This window comes from Colletotrichum phormii, assembly GCF_030913505.1.
Source record: "Colletotrichum phormii strain CBS 102054 chromosome Unknown BDP81scaffold_2, whole genome shotgun sequence".
NCBI classification, from domain to species: Eukaryota; Fungi; Ascomycota; class Sordariomycetes; order Glomerellales; family Glomerellaceae; genus Colletotrichum; species Colletotrichum phormii.
The window spans coordinates 2,935,629-2,953,417 of record NW_026851444.1 but is presented as its reverse complement, the minus strand read 5'-3'; the positions used below and the strand labels follow the sequence as shown (position 1 = coordinate 2,953,417).

The 17,789-nt window shown below is 55.2% G+C and overlaps 7 protein-coding genes across 7 annotated transcripts; 4 read left to right on the top strand and 3 right to left on the bottom strand.

The window, feature by feature from the left end:
* The first annotated feature begins 287 nt into the window (after positions 1-287).
* BDP81DRAFT_402876 (putative zinc metalloprotease) lies at positions 288-4,360 on the top strand. The gene is made up of 4 exons (XM_060588864.1): positions 288-1,089; positions 1,153-1,431; positions 1,482-2,387; positions 2,444-4,360. Exons 1-4 carry the CDS (start codon positions 761-763, stop codon positions 4,038-4,040), a joined length of 3,111 nt encoding a protein of 1,036 aa, XP_060450980.1. The 5' UTR covers positions 288-760; the 3' UTR covers positions 4,041-4,360.
* Positions 4,361-4,604: 244 nt separating this feature from the next.
* On the bottom strand, positions 4,605-5,659 carry BDP81DRAFT_416832 (mediator complex protein). Its single transcript, XM_060589571.1, has one exon. The coding sequence runs from the start codon at positions 5,466-5,468 to the stop codon at positions 4,890-4,892; it is 579 nt and encodes a 192-aa protein (XP_060450979.1). The 5' UTR covers positions 5,469-5,659; the 3' UTR covers positions 4,605-4,889.
* A 197-nt stretch (positions 5,660-5,856) lies between these two features.
* Positions 5,857-9,676, top strand: BDP81DRAFT_416831 (WD domain-containing protein). The gene is made up of 4 exons (XM_060589570.1): positions 5,857-6,454; positions 7,248-7,433; positions 7,490-8,295; positions 8,345-9,676. The coding sequence occupies exons 1-4, from the start codon at positions 6,176-6,178 to the stop codon at positions 9,468-9,470; spliced, it is 2,397 nt and encodes a 798-aa protein (XP_060450978.1). The 5' UTR covers positions 5,857-6,175; the 3' UTR covers positions 9,471-9,676.
* A 357-nt stretch (positions 9,677-10,033) lies between these two features.
* On the top strand, positions 10,034-12,134 carry BDP81DRAFT_91136 (Vps5 C terminal like-domain-containing protein). The gene is made up of 4 exons (XM_060596487.1): positions 10,034-10,791; positions 10,866-11,246; positions 11,301-11,903; positions 11,955-12,134. The coding sequence occupies exons 1-4, from the start codon at positions 10,204-10,206 to the stop codon at positions 12,108-12,110; spliced, it is 1,728 nt and encodes a 575-aa protein (XP_060450977.1). The 5' UTR covers positions 10,034-10,203; the 3' UTR covers positions 12,111-12,134.
* Positions 12,135-12,571: 437 nt separating this feature from the next.
* On the bottom strand, positions 12,572-13,132 carry BDP81DRAFT_277123 (uncharacterized protein; the record flags this gene model as incomplete). Its single annotated transcript, XM_060582977.1, has 1 exon — positions 12,572-13,132. A coding segment is annotated over one exon (561 nt), but the record flags the coding sequence as incomplete, so codon positions are not given.
* Positions 13,133-13,537: 405 nt separating this feature from the next.
* On the top strand, positions 13,538-14,766 carry BDP81DRAFT_340241 (flavin reductase like domain-containing protein). Its single transcript, XM_060586017.1, has 2 exons — positions 13,538-13,822; positions 13,880-14,766. Exons 1-2 carry the CDS (start codon positions 13,729-13,731, stop codon positions 14,614-14,616), a joined length of 831 nt encoding a protein of 276 aa, XP_060450975.1. The 5' UTR covers positions 13,538-13,728; the 3' UTR covers positions 14,617-14,766.
* A 1,043-nt stretch (positions 14,767-15,809) lies between these two features.
* On the bottom strand, positions 15,810-16,986 carry BDP81DRAFT_416824 (uncharacterized protein). Its single transcript, XM_060589569.1, has one exon. It carries the CDS (start codon positions 16,789-16,791, stop codon positions 15,985-15,987), a length of 807 nt encoding a protein of 268 aa, XP_060450974.1. The 5' UTR covers positions 16,792-16,986; the 3' UTR covers positions 15,810-15,984.
* Between the last annotated feature and the right edge of the window lie 803 nt (positions 16,987-17,789).

Sequence of the window (17,789 nt, the reverse complement as noted above, 5' to 3'; positions counted from 1 at the left end):
CAAGATTAAAGAGAGCCAGTCGCAAGTTTTCTGGGCAAGGTTGCATGAGTTCCCCGCATCGATGACATTCACCTTGCATGTGAGGTGGATGGGTGGGCTACCTGAGGTACAAATGAAAGCCGCCGTTGGTGCTCAAGAACAGAGGATGGGAGCTTGGGCCACCTACCTCTCTGCGCCTCTAGTGAGCTGCAGCAACAGCAGCAGGCAGCTCTTACCCACTGCGCATCATCCCAGGCCAGGAAGGTGCGTCCAGTGTCTGTAGACCCAGATCTGGCATGACGCCTTCCCACACACCGAGCGCGGCGTTTCCACCTCCAGCCTCCTTCATCCCACTTGCAGAACTTCTCTTCTGTCTGCTGACAACTTTGCTTCGTCGCCTTTGTTCGTCTTTATCCATTTTCCGTCAGCTTCTTTCGTGACCCGTTCGTTTCCCCGCTGATCGACTGCTGTCGTTGTTTCGCTGGGGTGTTCCAAGCCCGTCCATCTACCCATCGCGCCTCCAGGCCCTGTATCACTAGTCGCAATTATCTATCGCTTTGCCTTATCTGAGCTTCCGAGGGTTCGTTCACGCAACCCCTCTACCGAGCAGGCTCCGGCCATCTCCGCAGCCTTTCCTCCGAGGACGAAGCTGTAAGGCTCGGAGCTTTGTACCCTCTCCGCGTCGTCTGGCCGAACTCGAGATCGTATCAGCTACATTGCGAGCTACAAGCGACACGGTTTAGAGTACTCCATCGGACAATCCCAGCAACATTCGGTAGCAATGGCTGCCAAGAACCCCTTCGGGTTCACGACGGGCCCGGTCACCTTCTGGCTGATTGTCGTCTACGCAGCTTTCCTCATTCCCCTCGTCTGGATTCACGAATCCGTGCCGTCCGTTTCTAGCCACACTCCCTACACTGGCGTCAACGTAACCGAGGCCTGGCAGGACTTGACGCACATCACCAAGAACTACCACCCGTACAACAGCCGTGCCAACGATGAGTTGGGCGCATACCTCTTGACCCGGATCGAGGAGATCTTGAAACGCAACAAAGTCGAATACTCCAAGGAAACGGATGCTGGCGGCATCGTCTGGCCCCAAGACGTACAGTGAGTGCATTCCGTGTGTTCGTTCTTGTGCCAAGGAAATGCGCTGACTGGAGGTTGTTGCAGTGACACACCAGCTCTTCCACGCAAAGATGCCGTTGAGCGTGCTTCAACTGGCCCTCTCGTGACCGTCTTCGACGACATAATCTCAAACGTCACCTACGCTGGCACCTCTGGCCCACTTGGTCAGCCTGGATCTTCTACCCATGCAACCTACTTTGAGGGCACGAACAAGCTTGTATACATCCGCGGCACAGAAGACGAGGATGGTGAATGGTGGAAGAACAAGCGTGATTCTCGCAACATTGGCCAGGGCGGCGTTCTCGTCAATGCTCACTACGACTCGTAAGTGGCATACTTGCTATACCCAACCAGTATACTGACAGACCAAACAGAGTCTCCACCGGCTATGGAGCCACTGACGACGGCATGGGGTGTGTGAGCGTTCTTCAGATGCTCAACTACTTCACTTCTCCTGGCCAGCAGCCCAAACGTGGAATTGTGCTGTTGCTCAACAACGGCGAAGAGGATGGCCTCTATGGAGCCAGGGCCTACCACTACAGTCCTCTCTACTACTTCACCACCTCTTTCGTGAATCTCGAGGGTGCAGGTGCGGGTGGTCGAGCCATCCTGTTCCGGACCACTGATTTGGAGGTGTCCAAGGCTTACGCACATGCTCCTCATCCATTTGGGTCAGTTGTTGCTGCGGACGGATTCAAGCTTAGAGCGATTAAGAGCGAAACGGATTACAAGGTGTGGGTCGAGAACTTTGGTCAGCGTGGCCTCGACATTGCATTCTACCGGCCCCGAGCGCGGTATCATACTAACCAAGACGACGCTCGGCATGCCTCGCAAGACAGCCTTTGGCACATGCTTTCCAACGGCTTGGCTGCTGTGGACTCTCTTCAAAAGACTTCCGGCTCCTTCACTGGTAAACGCAATGATGGAGACAAGAAGAAGGTTTCGAGCGGTTCCGGTACCGAGGGCGTGTGGTTCGATATGTTTGGAAAAGGATTCGCGACTCTTGAGCTTCGTGGTCTCTTCGCGTGGACCTTGACCCTGCTCATCGTGTCTCCCTTGATTTTGGTCCTCATCACCTACATCCTGTCGAGACAGGACAAGTACTACTTCTTTTCGAGGAAGGTCAAGCTCGATATCGACGAGTCGGTTCCTCTTGGAGGCTGGAAGGGGTTCTTCCGTTTCCCCTTGGCTCTGCTTTTCTCGGGCGCGATTACCGTTCTATGTGCCCTTTTAGTTCGGAGACTCAACCCTGAGATTGTTTCCAGCAGTCCCTACGCAGTGTAAGTGAAAGCCACACTCCATCCTGCATTTTCCTACTGACACGGTACACCAATAGCTGGGCAATGACCTTGTCTGTGTTCTTTCTGGTTTTCTGGACAATCTCGCGAGGCGCCAATGCTGTCAGGCCGAGCGCTCTTCAACGAGGCTATGCCCACATTTGGCTCTTCATCATGAGCTGGGCTGTTCTCGTTGCTGTTACCACCGCAGCCGACAGGTTCCAAATTGCTTCGGGATATCTCTTTGCATTCTTCCATTCGGCTGTCTTTGTGGCGACGCTCATCACTCTCTGCGACCTTTTCGCGCTCCCAAGCAAGCAAGCCTACGCAGAGACGGCCCACGATGATCAGCAGTCCAGGGATAACATATCAGAGGTTCCGAACTCTGACGCTTTGATCTCTCCTAGCCCGCACGAGGAGGGCACCACAGAAGAGCCCACGGAAACAACGCCGCTTAGGAGTGGCGAAAATGGCAGTGGAAACAATGGCACAATTCGGACAACATTCGCAACAACCTATCGACGCTCGCTGTCGGCCATCATGTCTAACCCAGACGACGATGAGGAGATTAAGGAAACAAAAGAGAATCAGCCTTACGAAAGAGAACAACCGTGGTCAGCGAAGCTCCCATCCTGGACCTGGTTCTTCCAACTCCTTCTGCTTGCCCCGATTACCATTATCGTCTTCCTCCAAGTGGCTCTGTTCATCACCTCAGCCATGCAGTCCATTGGTGCCGATGGCGTGGATCCTTTGCTGCTCTATACCGCGATCGCCGTCTTCAGTATCATGATTTCTCTACCTCTTACCCCATTCATACACAGGACAAGCTCTTACGTGCCGCTGGCCTTGTTGTTCATTTTCCTCATCAGTCTGATCTACAACTTGGTCGCCTTTCCGTTCTCCGCGGACAACCGCTACAAGGTCAAGTTCATACAGCGCCTTGACCTGGATCACGGGAACTCTTCGGTTTCGATTCTCGGCATGCAGAAGTACGCCCGCAAAATGATCAACGAGTTGCCATCTGCAGCAGGTCGGGAAGTCATCTGCACACCATCTTCTGGCTCGCTGTCTGATTGTCGGTTTGATGGATCTGCGGTATTGCCCAGACTGCCAGAGCTTAAGAGCACCATCTCTTCTGAGTTCTCGTTTTCGAAGGATCCGTACGCACAACTTGTAACTGTTAACATCACTTACTCGAACTCGACCAACGAGTATGAGCTTTGCATTGACGCCCCAGAGTCAAAGCAATGCATTCTCCAATTCGACGACCCCATGACGTTTAGCGTCCAGGAAAGCGCCGGTCTCGATTCCCTCTTCAGTACGCCTACTGAAGGTGGAATCAACGGCATCACGCTCTGGCGGAGGGACTCGTCCATCCCGTGGATGGTGGACGTCAAGCCAGCCGCAAAACCCTCGCTGGCTATATCCACGGGTTCGGTTCCTTGGAAGTTTTCCAAGGAACACGAGGAACTTCGGATTCGTCGGATTCAAAAGCCTACGGATTTCAGCGGAACAATCTCATGCTCTTGGAGTGATGCTAACGTTCGCGGGACAATCCCTGCCTTGGACGAAGCTTTGCAATATGCCCCCGACTGGATTGCCGTCACAAAGCAGGACGTCGGCCTGGTCAAGGCATACAAACGCTTCAAGGCCTGAGCGGACAGTCGTAATACTTCCTTGACGGCTTCGATGAAATTGATCTCACTATCTTTGGTGGGTTTGTAGGAGCGGACGCGAGAGTCCATGGCTAGGGCCGTACATGGAGGCCACGAGCCCTTGGGAAGCTGGAATAGTGTTTTGTTTCATTGCGGTTGGCGACTTGACCTTTGTTCATTGGACGGCGTTTTCGAGAGGTATTTTTCCACTTTAGCATGCGATCATGGGGTGGGGTACAGCATAATCACCGGTGGCTAGGCTGCGGACGGGTAACGAAAGCATGCGTAATAGGTATCAATTTCAAAGTATCATTCGAGAAACTTCGTCGTTAAAGCTCACGCTCTCGAAATCTGTTTGACTATGTTGTGGAGTTCATGGGCGCGTACATCTCGAGGATTGTACGTGCTTGATGCCCACACGGAGCATGTGTCTAGTGCTTGCCTGATATTCAGGTTGAGGTCGGTCTTTCCTCAACCAAGCCCAATCGATCCCCATGGTCGAGCGGTATAACGCTCTGGTCCGTTAGTACAGAACTCGGTATGAAATCTCAAGTCAACGGATGGAGGATTTCGTAGGGGTCCAGTTCGATTCACGAACTGGGCACCCGAGCTTTTGCCTTTCTGCCCCTTTTGATATATTTCCATGCATCCCATGGATTGCGAACGATTTCATGTAACAGGGTATCAATTGTATTGGACTATCAAGCAAGTCTGCTGGAAAGAGCTTGCCTTATACGAAGGCCCTTCTCCTCGTTCTCAAGCCACCTTGGTATGAAGAAGGTGAGCCTCCCATCACTGGGCAATCCAGTCCTTTCCCGAGCTCCATTCAACTCAATTGCCGACTCCTCCATCACTGCTCCATCCTCTCATCCTTGACACCACCGCCAGCAACCCCCTGCTCCACCTCCTTCGCGTGATACCGCTCCAGCAACTCCCTCATCTTGGCCCACAACTCAGCCTCCATGTCGCGCTCGACTTTGTTGTTGCGGCTGTTGAGCCAGCCGACGTCGAGGTTACCAATGGTACCGACGCCGTTTGGCTCGAGGGACGGGCGCCCGACGATTTTGGCGTCCTCGTTCATGACGGGTTGGCGGGTTTTCGGGTCCGCGTCGTTGCGGAGTTTGATGATGGATGCTTCTTCTAGGGAGAGGATTTGGCGCTTCATGTGGACGTCTACTGTGTGGAGGGTAGAGAGGAGGGCGTTCATTGAGGTTTTGAAGGTTTGGGTTTGGGATGATGGTGTTTGAGCGGAAGGGTTTGAGGGGTCTGATGAAGTATTTGGGGGCGCGCCGAGGGCGGAGAGGGCGGATGAGGTGTGGGACATTAGGGAGACGATTTGGGTGTCTATTTCGCAGAGTTGTTGGATTCGTTGTTGGAGGGTGAATGGTTCGTTTGTGGGGGTGTCGGTTGTCATTGTTGTGTCTGCCATGTTTGCTGTGAGGGAAATGTGTTTTCCCCACTGGGTTGGTCGAGAGGGGAGTCGAGAGGGGATGAAGTTAGAAATTGGCGGGGTCGATGATTTGGAAAGATGAAGGGTATCGTGGTTGGGTTTGATGAGTTTGACTCGTGAGATGAGAGATTGAGGTTAGGTGAGTGAGATGCCCAGTGAGTGAGCTTGTGCCAGGTGAGCTCCAAAAGGTAGCGCGTCTGAGTAGAATAGTGGGCCCGACCACCGGGGAGGTCGAAGCTCTCTTCCAATGACTGAGGTCAGAGAGGTATGCACCATACCTAAAACGGCTTAGCGCCACTCTCTCCAGATATTTTCCGTCGCCAACCTTGACTTCACGTCTTTCCTTTGCAGCCTTGCAGGGGATGAACGAGCCTCATTTCATCGGGCTGAACGCGACGTACGACGACCTCTCATCGAATTTTATCATCAAAACTCCGACTTTGCATCTATAGCGCTCTGTAGATACTGAACGACGCCGAAGGAACACGCTCGTTAGGGATTTAGAGACTGCGGCCTCAGTCCGCCACGGATACCCGATCTAGCTCGACGACTCGCGATCACGTCTCACCCGACGATTCACGACTAATGCGCCGAGAGACGTGAAAGGCGCATCACCACATCACACCGATTTTTCATCTACGTCAACCTCCAACTCAAGGAAATCCATCGCAGGAAAGTTGTAGAAAATGTCGGGAAACCCGGCTCAGCCAGGTGCCAGCACCACCCCAGGCGCCCCTGGTGCCGCTGGTATAGCAGCAGGCGCAGGCACAGGCGCGTCGGGATCCTTTTCACAACAGCCTCAGCAGCAACCAGCTGCGACGACGGTGCCGGCGACAGTAACGCCTATTCCTGCGCCTGTTGTTCCGGTTAGCCAGACGCCGATCCCGCCTCCTGTGACGGCTACGCCTGCGCCTGCGCCGGCGCCGGCTACTGCGCCGATGTCGAACCAGAACCTGAATCAGATTGTAAGTTGGGATTTTTGTAAATTTGGTGTTTTCTTGTGGTTTCTATGCACGCATCATTCGGGAGACTGGGTTGGTATTCGGGTTGCCGCAAGTGTGGTGACTTTGTTGGTCGGAGGTTGGTGGTGATGGCAAGTGCTGTAGGAAAGGTGAAAGATGAGATGGGAGGATGAGGATCAAGTGTGTATTCCTCTGAAGGCAGGGAATAAGCAGACAGCAACTGCTTCTTGCATCTGCTGGAAGATTGCAGAAAAAAGTCACCTCACGGGTAGCTGCCAGTTCTCACTTCTTTGTGCTTGGCCCTACTTGCCTTTTCCTCACCCATCACCTTTCATCATCATTCAACTCACCCACCTTCCCGTTCGTCTTTGTTATTCTTTCACGTCGACACATCATCAACGCCTAGGAGGTCAACGACAATGCCCCGTCTCATTGCAGAGAAAATGTCTGGGCTGGAAATAGTAGGTCAAGCCGGCGGCAGCTCTCGCGATCCCTCTCCGGCGGTGACCGATCTCACACTGGTTTCTGAAACCTCGTGGAAGAGGTCTACCTCTCCTCTATCGCCCTATTTGGCTTTCGTTACCCCCCCTCCAAATTTTGCTTCCCTCCCTAATCATGATTCTTCTACTTCTAACCCTCCGTCCTCTCTCCTCCCTCATCTACGTCCTACCACTCTTCAACGCGAGAGAGCAAATGGCATCATGGCAGACGACGCGGAGCTTGCGGAGGCGTTGAAAGTGTGATCGCGCAGACTTGCCTTTACAATGCTTTTCTCGGCATCGCTAACGGTTCCTAGGTCACAGACTATCTCCTCAAGCGGGGATACACCCGTACCGAAACGATCTTCCGCCAAGAGTCTTCGCACTTGGGTCCTGACGGTAGACCCATTCACAATAAGGTTGATGATTTGGGACCGAAGAAGTACCTGAAGGCGTTCAACTTGCTCCGTGAGTGGGTCGAGAACAACCTCGACATCTACAAGGTAAGTCTCTAGTGGCTCGTAGCTTCTGACGTGTCAATAACTCTGACCTCCTGCAGTTCGAGTTGAACAAGCTTCTTTGGCCTGTCTTCGTCTACTCGTGGCTCGAGCTCGTCACTCAGAACTACTCCGAGGAAGCCAAGATCATCCTCAATACCCTCAAGTCGTACTTTGAGAATGTCCATTCCGATGACCTGAAGACCTTCTCCACCATTACGCTGGCTCTGCACGCCAAGGAGAACCCTACCACCAAGCTCTACAGAGAGAACAAGTACCGCGTTCCGCTCAACCAGCACATCAGTGGTAACCTCTTCCACTTCCTCGAGCGCGAGCGGGATAATGGCGGCGCTGTTATCCTGTACATCCTATCGACCTTCTGCCAGCTGGACTCGACGGCACGTGGCCCTATCGAGCCGTTCAGCTTCGAGGCGATTTACCGCCGATCCCAGAACCTTGACGTCGACGAGGTGGATCTGCAAGAGGGAATTCCTGGAGTCTTCACCGGAATCTCCAACAGGGACCTGTTGGACAAGACGGTGCCCCTCAAGCTGGGTGCTCTGCCTATGGAGGAGGACCTCCGCGACGATGTCAGGGCCGAGCTCCAGGATGAGGATGCACTCAACCCCCCGCCCGATGGTCGCGCTACCTTGGTCGACGAGTTTGACCGCAAGATCAAGCGAGAAGAAAGCGCCGATGGTCCCACGAGAGCCGACCTCCCTCTGCCCCCATCCCGCGCCAGAGACGTTGTCATGGAGATGCAGAAGGTTAGGGAGAACCGTGATCGCTTCAAGATTGATGGACGTACCGGTGGTGTCGGCGTTCCTGTCAGCGCGTGCATGTTCACTTTCCACAACACTTTAGGAAGGCAAGTAGTATCATCTCGTCCGCTGAACCCCACTAACAGATATATCTAGTGTGTCATGCATGGACTTCTCCAAGGATCACGAAATGGTTGCTATTGGCACCACGGACTCCTACATCCGCGTCTGGCACCTTGAGGGCAAGCCTCTCAAGTCGAAGCGCAACGACGAGAAGGACTACAAGTTCAACAACCGCAAGCTTATTGGTCACTCGGCCCAGGTGTACTCGGTCTCCTTCTCCGACTCCATTGCCAAGCTCGAGCACGCGCCATTCGGCGAGGAAGGCAAGGGTGAGTCTCCTATCGAGACGAGCTCCAAGTTGCTGCTGTCCTGTTCTGCGGACGGCACCGTTCGAGTCTGGTCGCTGGATGTTTGGGCCTGCGTCTGCGTGTACAAGGGTCACGATGGCCCGGTGTTGAGAGCCGAGTGGGGTCCTTTCGGCCACTACTTCTTGACTGGCGGCTGGGACAAGACTGTTCGTGTCTGGATGCAGGATCACGCATCCGCGCAGCGCATCCTTGTCGGCCACGACTCCAGCATCTCGGCCGTCGCCTGGCACCCGAACGGAACGTACGTGTTCTCGGCTTCCGACGAGACGGACAAGTCTGTCCGCATGTGGTCTGTTATCACCGGCCAGTGCGTTCGTGTCTTCACCGGTCACACGGACTACATCTCCACCATTGAGGTCGCGCGCAACGGCAGAATCTTGGCCACGGCTGATTGCAGTGGTAACATCTTCTTCTGGGACATCCAGAAGGGCCTTCGCATCAAGCGCTCGCGCGGCCACGGCAAGGGTGGTATTTGGTCCATGAGCTTCAGTGTCGAGTCCAACGTTCTCGTCTCTGGTGGACAAGACGGCACTGTTCGCGTCTGGGATGTCGAGCTCCCTGCCGAGGGTCACAAGGCCGCTCAGCAGCAGCAAGGAGCGGCGCCCGCTCAAGAGGGAGGCGACACCATTGTTGCTGCCAGTGGACAGACGGAGCGCCCGAACGCAAGTGGCCAGGGAGCGACTGGCAGTGGTTCCAACGCTGCAAGCGGCGGAAAGAAGAAGGGCAAGGAGGTGATGATTACGCCCGACCAGATCAGCGCTTTCCCGACCAAGAAGACGCCCGTTATGAAGGTCCAGTTCACGCGCATGAACCTGATTGTATCCGGTGGCTGCTACGACCCTGACCGTTAAGCGGAACGGTATCTTTGGGAGGGAAAGAATCAGACTGTCTTCATCTTGAGTTTGGCGTTGGGGTCGCGGTAGTCGACAAAATGTGATTTGGGCGAGGTAATCCTGGTCTGGGACAGCAAAATCGCCTGGTTACTGGTTTTTGTAAATCATCAATGTAGTAGATACCTCTAGTCAATTGGGAAGGCTATGAAGCCAATTTGCCCGCGCTCTACGTAAAATGCATGTGAATGTTTCCCTCACAATGAGATCTCTGTTTGTAGTGCATTAGGTACATTAATTAGCACCATTGCCCGGCGTCGGTCGGACGGGATCAGTGACGTCGGGTCATTGATGGGACCGCAACCGCTACCTTAACTGCGGCGCTTCTGGGGCAGGCCGGACAGGTACAGGGGCCTTGATGGGCTCTGCAGTCCCAATTGGGGTCGAGTGGCTGAAGCTTCCACCGGGGCCACAGCGAATCAGGTGGTGCGGAGCAGCTGTGCACCTTTCGCATTGAGCCTCTGTCAGTCAAACACAACCAGAACCGGCCATGCCTTGGAGGTGTCCAGTACCTTACCTTACTGTGCTGCCTTGTCTTGCGTAAGGTAACCTGCCACCACCAGACCACATCCCACTTCACCTCAACTTACCAACCATCGCCCGCTTTCCGTGGTACTCCAAAACCTCGACATCTAACTCGATTTCCAGTCCCACGAAATCATTCCGGCCACTGGCGCATTGAGCAACCGAAACGATGGATCCCCTCGAAGAGTCGCCATGGGGCGATTCGCAACCCACCTCCGAGCCCTCGACCCAACAGCAGCCCTCCCAGAGTGAAGAGTCGACATCGTCGCAGCCCGCGGCCAAGTCAGAGGCACCCAGCACGGCGTCCGCACCTCGTCCTTCACGCTCGGGACCTGTCCGCCGACTCGTATCCGCCCAGCCTACCCGCCTCGAAGCCGTCGACGATCCCCTCGGTCCTTTGGGTCCTCTCGGCGCTCCCGCCGCCGCGGACAATGGCGCCGAAGCCGGTCAGGATGCTCCGCCCGTCCCGCCGCAAAAGGAGCAGATGGTGATTCGCACCTCGATGCCCCCCCAGCAGGGCCGTCGCGCCGGTCCTTCCGACCCTCACAACATCGATGAGGACGATTACGACCACCCGTCTGGCCCGAGGCAGCCGCCGCCCGTCCAGGCTGCGCATCCTAGCCCGGTGCGGACGCATACCCAACCTAGCGTCAGCGTCGAGCAGGCTAGCAAGCCGAGCTTCCAGATCACAGTGGGAGATCCGCACAAGGTTGGCGATTTGACCAGCTCGCATATCGTCTACTCGGTCAGGACCAAGGTAAGATGAGGTTCTTCCCTTGTTGAAGCGGGGATGGGAGGGGGAGCTTTGGCTAATCATCGTGGGATGGACAGACCTCCTCAAAGGCATACAAGCAGCCCGAGTTCGAGGTGAAGCGCAGATACCGCGACTTCCTCTGGCTGTACACCACTCTGCACGGAAACAACCCTGGTGTCGTCGTGCCGCCCCCGCCGGATAAGCAGGCCGTCGGTCGCTTCGAGAGTAACTTTGTCGAAGGACGTCGCGCAGCTCTGGAGAAGATGCTGAACAAGACTGCTGCGCATCCTACCCTGCAGCACGACGCGGACCTGAAGCTGTTCCTTGAGAGCGAATCGTTCAACGTCGACATCAAGCACAAGGAACGGAGGGACCCGATCCCCGGAGAGAGCAAGGGTGTCCTCGGCAGTCTGGGTATCAATGTCGGTGGCAGCAGCAAGTTTGTCGAGCAAGATGATGTAAGTGGTGCGCTGGCACTCTTAAGAGAGCTCTGTACTGACAAAGAACGAAAGTGGTTCCACGACCGCAAGGTTTATCTCGATGCGCTCGAGAACCAGCTCAAGGCATTGCTCAAGGCTATGGAGACAATGGTCGGTCAGCGCAAGATGATGGCCGAAGCCGCTGGAGACTTTTCGGCGTCTCTTCACGCTCTGTCTACGGTTGAGCTTTCGCCCTCGCTATCGGGCCCGTTGGATGCCTTGTCTGAGCTGCAGCTGACGATCCGCGACGTCTACGACCGCCAGGCCCAGCAGGACGTTTTGACCTTTGGCATCATTATTGAGGAGTATATTCGCCTGATTGGATCAGTCAAGCAGGCATTCAGCCAGAGGCAAAAGGCGTTCCACTCGTGGCACTCTGCCGAGTCGGAGCTGCAGAAGAAGAAGGCCTCTCAGGACAAGCTCCTGCGGCAAGGCAAGAGCCAGCAGGACAGGCTGAACCAGGTCAGCGCAGAGGTCGGCGACGTGGAGAGAAAGGTGCACCAGGCCAGGCTCCTGTTTGAGGACATGGGCCGACTGATGAGGGCGGAGCTGGACCGCTTTGAGAGGGAAAAGGTGGAGGACTTCAAGAGCGGTGTTGAGACCTTCTTAGAGAGCGCGGTAGAGGCACAAAAAGAGGTAAGATATACACAGCACTCGCGAGGGGGGATTGAGACTAATACGTGACAGTTGATTGAGAAGTGGGAGACGTTCCTCATGCAATTGGACGCCGAGGACGACGAGACGGTCTTTTACCGGCCGCCCGTCATCCAACCCTCGGGCAAGCCGCCCGGCAACACGGCCATTGACAGGGCTCGTGCCACCATCAACGACGACTCTGACTAGAAGCCCGAGGCACGGCGTCCGCTGATTCATTACATTATTCCTACGCATCACAGCAGCGGTTTCTTCTTCGACCCCACGGCGCACTGGGACGAGTGACGAGTGACGAGTGAATCAAGTTTGGGCACATGTGCATTGTGGAGCCTTCCTCTTTCTTGGCTGTAGTAGTTGTTGTGGTTGTTGTACATATCTGACAGTAGAAGAAACCCCATGGGGGTATAAGCGGCTCCCGTAATCCACCTCCTCCTCTGACCACGCTTTTGTTCGCCCTGTCGGCGATTCCCCGTGAAATCTCCCTTTTTTATACAATGATCCGTCTCTATGCATCGTACAGGCTTCCGTACAGGCTTCTTTCCCACCAGCTAAACGCATGGATGCTGATGATTATGGTGACGGCTATCTGTCCTGCCGCATCACCCTCCTTATTTCTTTCCCTTCTTGCCCTTCTCTGGTGCCGCCACCTTCTTGGGGGGCTCCTTGGCAGCCTGCTGCGGCTGCAGCGCGGCATACCCGCTAATCAAATCACCCATGTCGAAAATGTCGTCCTCCTCGGGAGTAGGCTGGGCAGGCGTCGCGGCCTCCTTTCCAGCGGTAGCTGATGTAGCAGCGGCAGCAGCAGCAGCAGCAGCGTTAAGCTCCTCCTCCGTCGGCTTCTTGGCCGCCAAATCGAACCCGCGACCGAAACGTTCACGGAAGGCGGCGAGTTTACCGGCCTCGTCGACTTCCACGTTCTTGAGGGACTTGTCGGAGGGCTGCCAGAGGGCATGGTTGCGCGAGTCCTTTGCGGAGCGGACGAGGGGCGAGGGGGAGGTGGTGCGGACGGTGTAGGTGCTTCCGTCGGAGAGCTGGATGAGCTGGGTGAAGGTGTAGGGGCGGCGGGGGCGGGGGATGAAGGTTGCTGCGCGGGATTGTTGGGTCGGGAGGCCTATTCTCGGTGACGTAGGCGTGGTCGAGGAGGATGTGAGGGAGGGTCGGTGGGCGAGGAGGCTTGTTGGCCTGGGGAGGTGGGTTGGGAGCTTACCCATCTTTGCGGATATCGTCTCGTCGGAGTGTTGGAGAAGGCTGAATTGAGTCGGTGTTGGGCAAGAGCTACCGGTGCAATTGTGGGAGGAATTGGTGTGCGGGCGGCGGGTGCGACGGGCGGAGGGGTGGAGGGAAGCGCGCGTGGGAAGGAGAATTTGTGAAGCTTTTGGCGATGCTGGCTCAATTGGCTCGACACTCCTTGCCGCACCGCGCGACCTGAGGAAACCAAAATTTCGGTTGGTCGGGGCCGGGGAGTTCCGTGCGCGCGGGTTCCACAGCCAGAACTCGGCCGGGGGAACTGCCAATGTGGTTTCTTATCGATAAGAAATTTTTCTGGGATATTTTGGGGGGCCGTTTACATCACCGAGAGCTGGAGCTATTGCAAGGGGGGGGGGGCGGCGGGTCATCCATAACTAGGTTCCTACGGTTCTTCGTTAACACGACGAAAAGCAATTGCTTTACTTTTGACGAATCCCACGAACAGTACCTCCGCACAAATCACCTACCGTGGATACCTACCTGCTATAACTCACCAAATACCGAGGGAATTGCGCGCCAACTACAAACGGCGACTTGGGGCTAAGCTCCGGCGCATACAATGACTGGAGCTTGTGTGTTGGGGACCGCGCTGCGCCGCGTCGGCCGGGCAAGGACCGGAGGAGACGGCGTCCAGCGGACCCTGATTGGAAGCTGTAAGACATTGTCACGATTCACTGTATCTGAACATGGTCACTAACGCATCACCTCAGCTCAACACAACTGCCGAGCACATCTACAACGGCCCTCCGTCGGCCTAAACCCACCGACCTCCGAGCACTGCCGAACAATACACACGACGCCACCGTATCTCTCCTCTCCGCCCTCCTCGAAGCCAAAGACGACGACAACATGGCGCGCAGAACCTCACCAACCCCCAACAATAACCCACCACCCCTCCGCCGACCTCCCGGCACAACTCTGCGGCGTGATGCGAAGACTAGCACACTCAGTCGTCGTCGCCACAGCCACAGACCGCGCGGGACGGCCTAGAGGCATGACAATGTCGAGTTTCGTCAGTCTGAGCATGAAGCCCGTGCCGCTGGTGACGTTCAACGTCCGCACGCCGAGCCGGACGCTGGATGCGATTCACGAGGGCGGTGGGGGGTTTAACGTGCATGTTTTGGCTGAAGGCAAAGAGGGGGCGAGGGTCGCGGATTGGTTTACGAGGGGGAATGCTGCTGGTGGGGAAGGGTTGTTTGAGGGGTTGCCGAGGGGGGTGGAGATTGTTGAGGAGGATGGGGAGGCGCCTTTGCTTGAGGGGGAGGGGGTGTTGTATGTGATCAAGTGTCGGGCTCTTGGGGAGGGGATGGTGAGGGTGAGGGATCATGTTGTTGTTGTGGGGGAGGTTGAGGGGGTTGTTAGGGGAGCAGGGGAGGGGTTTGGGCTTGTTTATGCTGATCGACGGTATCGGATGCTGGGGGAGTGTTTGGTGAAGGATGAGGAATAGAGAAAGAGGATTGAGGTGTGATGGTGAGTGTGAGTCTGAGGATGTTAGGTGTCGTGTATCATACCCCATGTATAGAGATTGTGGATAGAGTGTATACTATGTGAGGGAAACTCCGCCCATTGAATCGAAAAAGAAGACATTCAATATGGGATCACTACGTATCGACACTCATGCGTTTGCTGACGGCGTGGACTGGGCATTGTTCTAGGATGACGTTGAGTCTTTCCTAGAGCTAGATATCTCAGATGAAGAGGCCGCCGGGTGAGAAATATCAAAGGAGCTAACTTTCGGCCATGCCCGAGAGATAGCAACATCATGATACACGTATCCCATACATTCAATATTATCTATTGCGATTGTTATTGTAGGTTCCTCTCTCCCTCCCGGCATAACCTGTTGCACCGCCCACAGAATGTGGTTCTCTCGCATCTTATGCCCCAATCGGAAAATCTGGAGGAGACGTAGTCACTCGGAATTTGAAGACTTAATGAACCAGCGCATTAGCGGCGCTGGCCTTCCGTGGAAGTGGTGTAGCGCTCCGGATGATGCTTGGCGTGGAAGGTTTGGGGGCCGTAAGGCTGGTGTGCCCCCGTTGAGTGGCTTGGGTACTCTTGCCTGCATCAAGCAGTGTGAGGGACAGGAGAGTCCATTGAAGTTCTTTCCGAGCTGCTTGGAGTGGAAATCCAGTTGTGTGGATTTGAATACAGGTTTCCGTGTTTCAATAACGTTGCTGTTAGGGCAGAATTGTGGCCAGAGTCCCGGGCTACTGGTCAGGTAAACAGGATGGCCGAAGTCAGCATGAACCAGCCGTACGAGTGAGTTGTGATGATAAAGAGAGGCCTCTACGAGCTACGATGTTTGTATCGACTCTGCAATGAAGGGTTCGGGACATATAAGTTGCATCGTGGGTTTTGCTTCGAGGAAAAGCATAGTCAGAAGCGTTGCTGACGTCACCCACAGATACACTGTCAACAGGACGCATTTAACACATCACGTCGATAGGGACGACTAAACTGGCGATATTTTGACCAGCGACCAAGGTCGCCATAGAGCCGTAGACACATGGCTCACCCGAACAAGCCAATACGACCACAACATCTTCATGAACAAGGACTCGACACTGCCATCGTCATCATCCCGGACGCATTTTGCAGACCAGAACATTACAATCTCCTGGTCACCTCTTGTCGGGTACTGGGTGCTGACATTGTCATAGTCGTCCAGAACCCGTCAACGCGACTTGTGGGAGCCAGCGAGGCCGGGGTACCAGCGGGTCTGTACGGTGATACGGCCAATGCGCGGGTGGTCGTTGAGGGACTGGTCCGGGATGGGAGGAGCGTTCTCGTCGTTGCGCATTCATACGGAGCCTTAGTAGCCTCGGAATGTGTCAAAGGCCTCGGAAGAGAGGGATTGATGGGGGTTCAACCAGGCGGTTTCGTTAGAATGGTTTTGATAGCTGGCATCGTGCCACTGGAACGTCAAAGCTTCAACGAAGCTGTGAACGGTAGGCTGGGAATAGGACCACCGGACGACGTAGTCGGGGGCTTCATGTATCACAAGCAGGAGACGCTCGCCGCATGCTTCTACTCCAGCTTGCCGGCTTGCCGGTGACTTGAACACGCCGGGGCGACGAACACGGGGCAGTCGGTGCGGTCTTTTGAGGAGCGGTTGCGGTACGCGGGCTACAGTATTCCTGTGACTTACATGGTGACGACGGCGGACCAGACGGTGCCGGTGGAGTTGCAGGAGAGGTTCATCGGGGTTGCGGAGACGGAGGCGGGACGGGCTGTGGATGTTGTCCGGTATCCCGTTGACCACTGCCCGGAGGTCACTGACGTTGAGGCGGTGGTTGACTGCGTGGTGAGGGCTGTTGGTGAGGATGGTCCGATTTGTACTTGGATATGAAGATGGTGTAGCCCGCACCAAAACGTGTAAATAGACGGGAGATAATTGGCTTGTCTCGATGTCTGCTGGTAGACTTTGGACAGAGCAAGTTCTAGAAGCATCTCTGCTGCGGATCCCCTGCAACGGCGGGAAACGGAGCCAGCTCAAGCAATTGTTGTAGTTGAAGTCGAGAATAGACGTCGTGGAAAGAGATGGACCGTGCAGCGACACCCCGGCCGTTGCCAATGATCTGGGCGATTCAGACGCGGGGGAGATGAGATGTGTTGGCATTTCCCTAAGGCGCCGCCGCAGACTTGAGCCAGCAGCCCAGCACCCAATTTCGGGGTAGATTTCACGAAGGGATGCGCCTCATTTTCAGCCTCGTTGACGGGTGGGACTCGTAGCAGGGGTATTCCAACGCCAGAGAGCGGGCTCCCAGGCTTGACTGACATCGAACCATTAAACGATGGAGCAAACGGAAGACTCTGGCAAATAGTGGAAGTGTCGATTTCTGCTTGAGGATCTTGAGAGGGGGATCCATCATCCGGAGGCGGTAAATATGGAGTAAAAGATGACTTGGACTGTGGACAAACAGACGTTGTTCATCCCCACATTGAAGGAGGCAAGGGAGAGTCAAAGGCAAGAAGCTGTGACCACTGGACGCTGTGTGAGAGAAGTGACACCTTTCTCTACTTTCTAAAGCTACAGACAGATACCTTACATAAGGCACATTAGAGATGAGGTGGAGTGCACTTGAAGCTGTTCACATTCACAAGGCAGGCATAGTGAGGGCGGTAAGGCGTTCCTCCCCAAAATGCATGGTGATTCTCTTCTTTTCCATCCCGGTCTGAGGTGCTTCAAAGGCAGGCGCAGGCGGTAGGCGGCAGGCAGACGAGGAAGGCACAAGAAAAAAGGGACCCTCGTCCCACACTGTGGCCCCCGCAGATGAACCAATCACAGTCCCCGCACGGTTGCTGTGGTGGCAGGGCAAGCGAATCAGAGAAGGGTCTGGAAGGCCTGGAGGTGATGGAATCGCATAGAATTCTTGAGCTGGGGGGGTGAGCGTCGCTGCCTTTCTGCTTTGGTCCAGACGGCCACCAAGACTCCAGACGCCTTTTTCTTTTTTAGCCTCCTCCTCTTCCACACGTCGTCTTGCCTCTCAGACTTCTTCTTCCTCGCATCTCAACATTTTCCTCTCTTCCTCTCCCAATTTCTCTCTTCTCTCCTACCCCAAAAGAATCAATTCCCATTGTCGATTCGTAGCAGCGAAAGATCTGTTACACATTCGT

Bases quoted from the DNA above. Each gene is read 5' to 3' on its own strand.
- BDP81DRAFT_416832 (XM_060589571.1), bottom strand. From the start codon at position 5,468: ATGGCAGACACAACAATGACAACCGACACCCCCACAAACGAACCATTC.
- BDP81DRAFT_416824 (XM_060589569.1), bottom strand. From the start codon at position 16,791: ATGCCAACACATCTCATCTCCCCCGCGTCTGAATCGCCCAGATCATTG.
- BDP81DRAFT_402876 (XM_060588864.1), top strand. From the start codon at position 761: ATGGCTGCCAAGAACCCCTTCGGGTTCACGACGGGCCCGGTCACCTTC. The intron at 1,090-1,152 runs GTGAGTGCATTC...AGGTTGTTGCAG, and splicing joins GTCTGGCCCCAAGACGTACA to TGACACACCAGCTCTTCCAC. The intron at 1,432-1,481 runs GTAAGTGGCATA...CAGACCAAACAG, and splicing joins GTCAATGCTCACTACGACTC to AGTCTCCACCGGCTATGGAG.
- BDP81DRAFT_340241 (XM_060586017.1), top strand. From the start codon at position 13,729: ATGACTGGAGCTTGTGTGTTGGGGACCGCGCTGCGCCGCGTCGGCCGG. The intron at 13,823-13,879 runs GTAAGACATTGT...GCATCACCTCAG, and splicing joins GCGGACCCTGATTGGAAGCT to CTCAACACAACTGCCGAGCA.
- BDP81DRAFT_416831 (XM_060589570.1), top strand. From the start codon at position 6,176: ATGTCGGGAAACCCGGCTCAGCCAGGTGCCAGCACCACCCCAGGCGCC. The intron at 6,455-7,247 runs GTAAGTTGGGAT...AACGGTTCCTAG, and splicing joins ACCAGAACCTGAATCAGATT to GTCACAGACTATCTCCTCAA. The intron at 7,434-7,489 runs GTAAGTCTCTAG...GACCTCCTGCAG, and splicing joins ACAACCTCGACATCTACAAG to TTCGAGTTGAACAAGCTTCT.
- BDP81DRAFT_91136 (XM_060596487.1), top strand. From the start codon at position 10,204: ATGGATCCCCTCGAAGAGTCGCCATGGGGCGATTCGCAACCCACCTCC. The intron at 11,247-11,300 runs GTAAGTGGTGCG...AAAGAACGAAAG, and splicing joins AGTTTGTCGAGCAAGATGAT to TGGTTCCACGACCGCAAGGT. The intron at 11,904-11,954 runs GTAAGATATACA...AATACGTGACAG, and splicing joins CGGTAGAGGCACAAAAAGAG to TTGATTGAGAAGTGGGAGAC.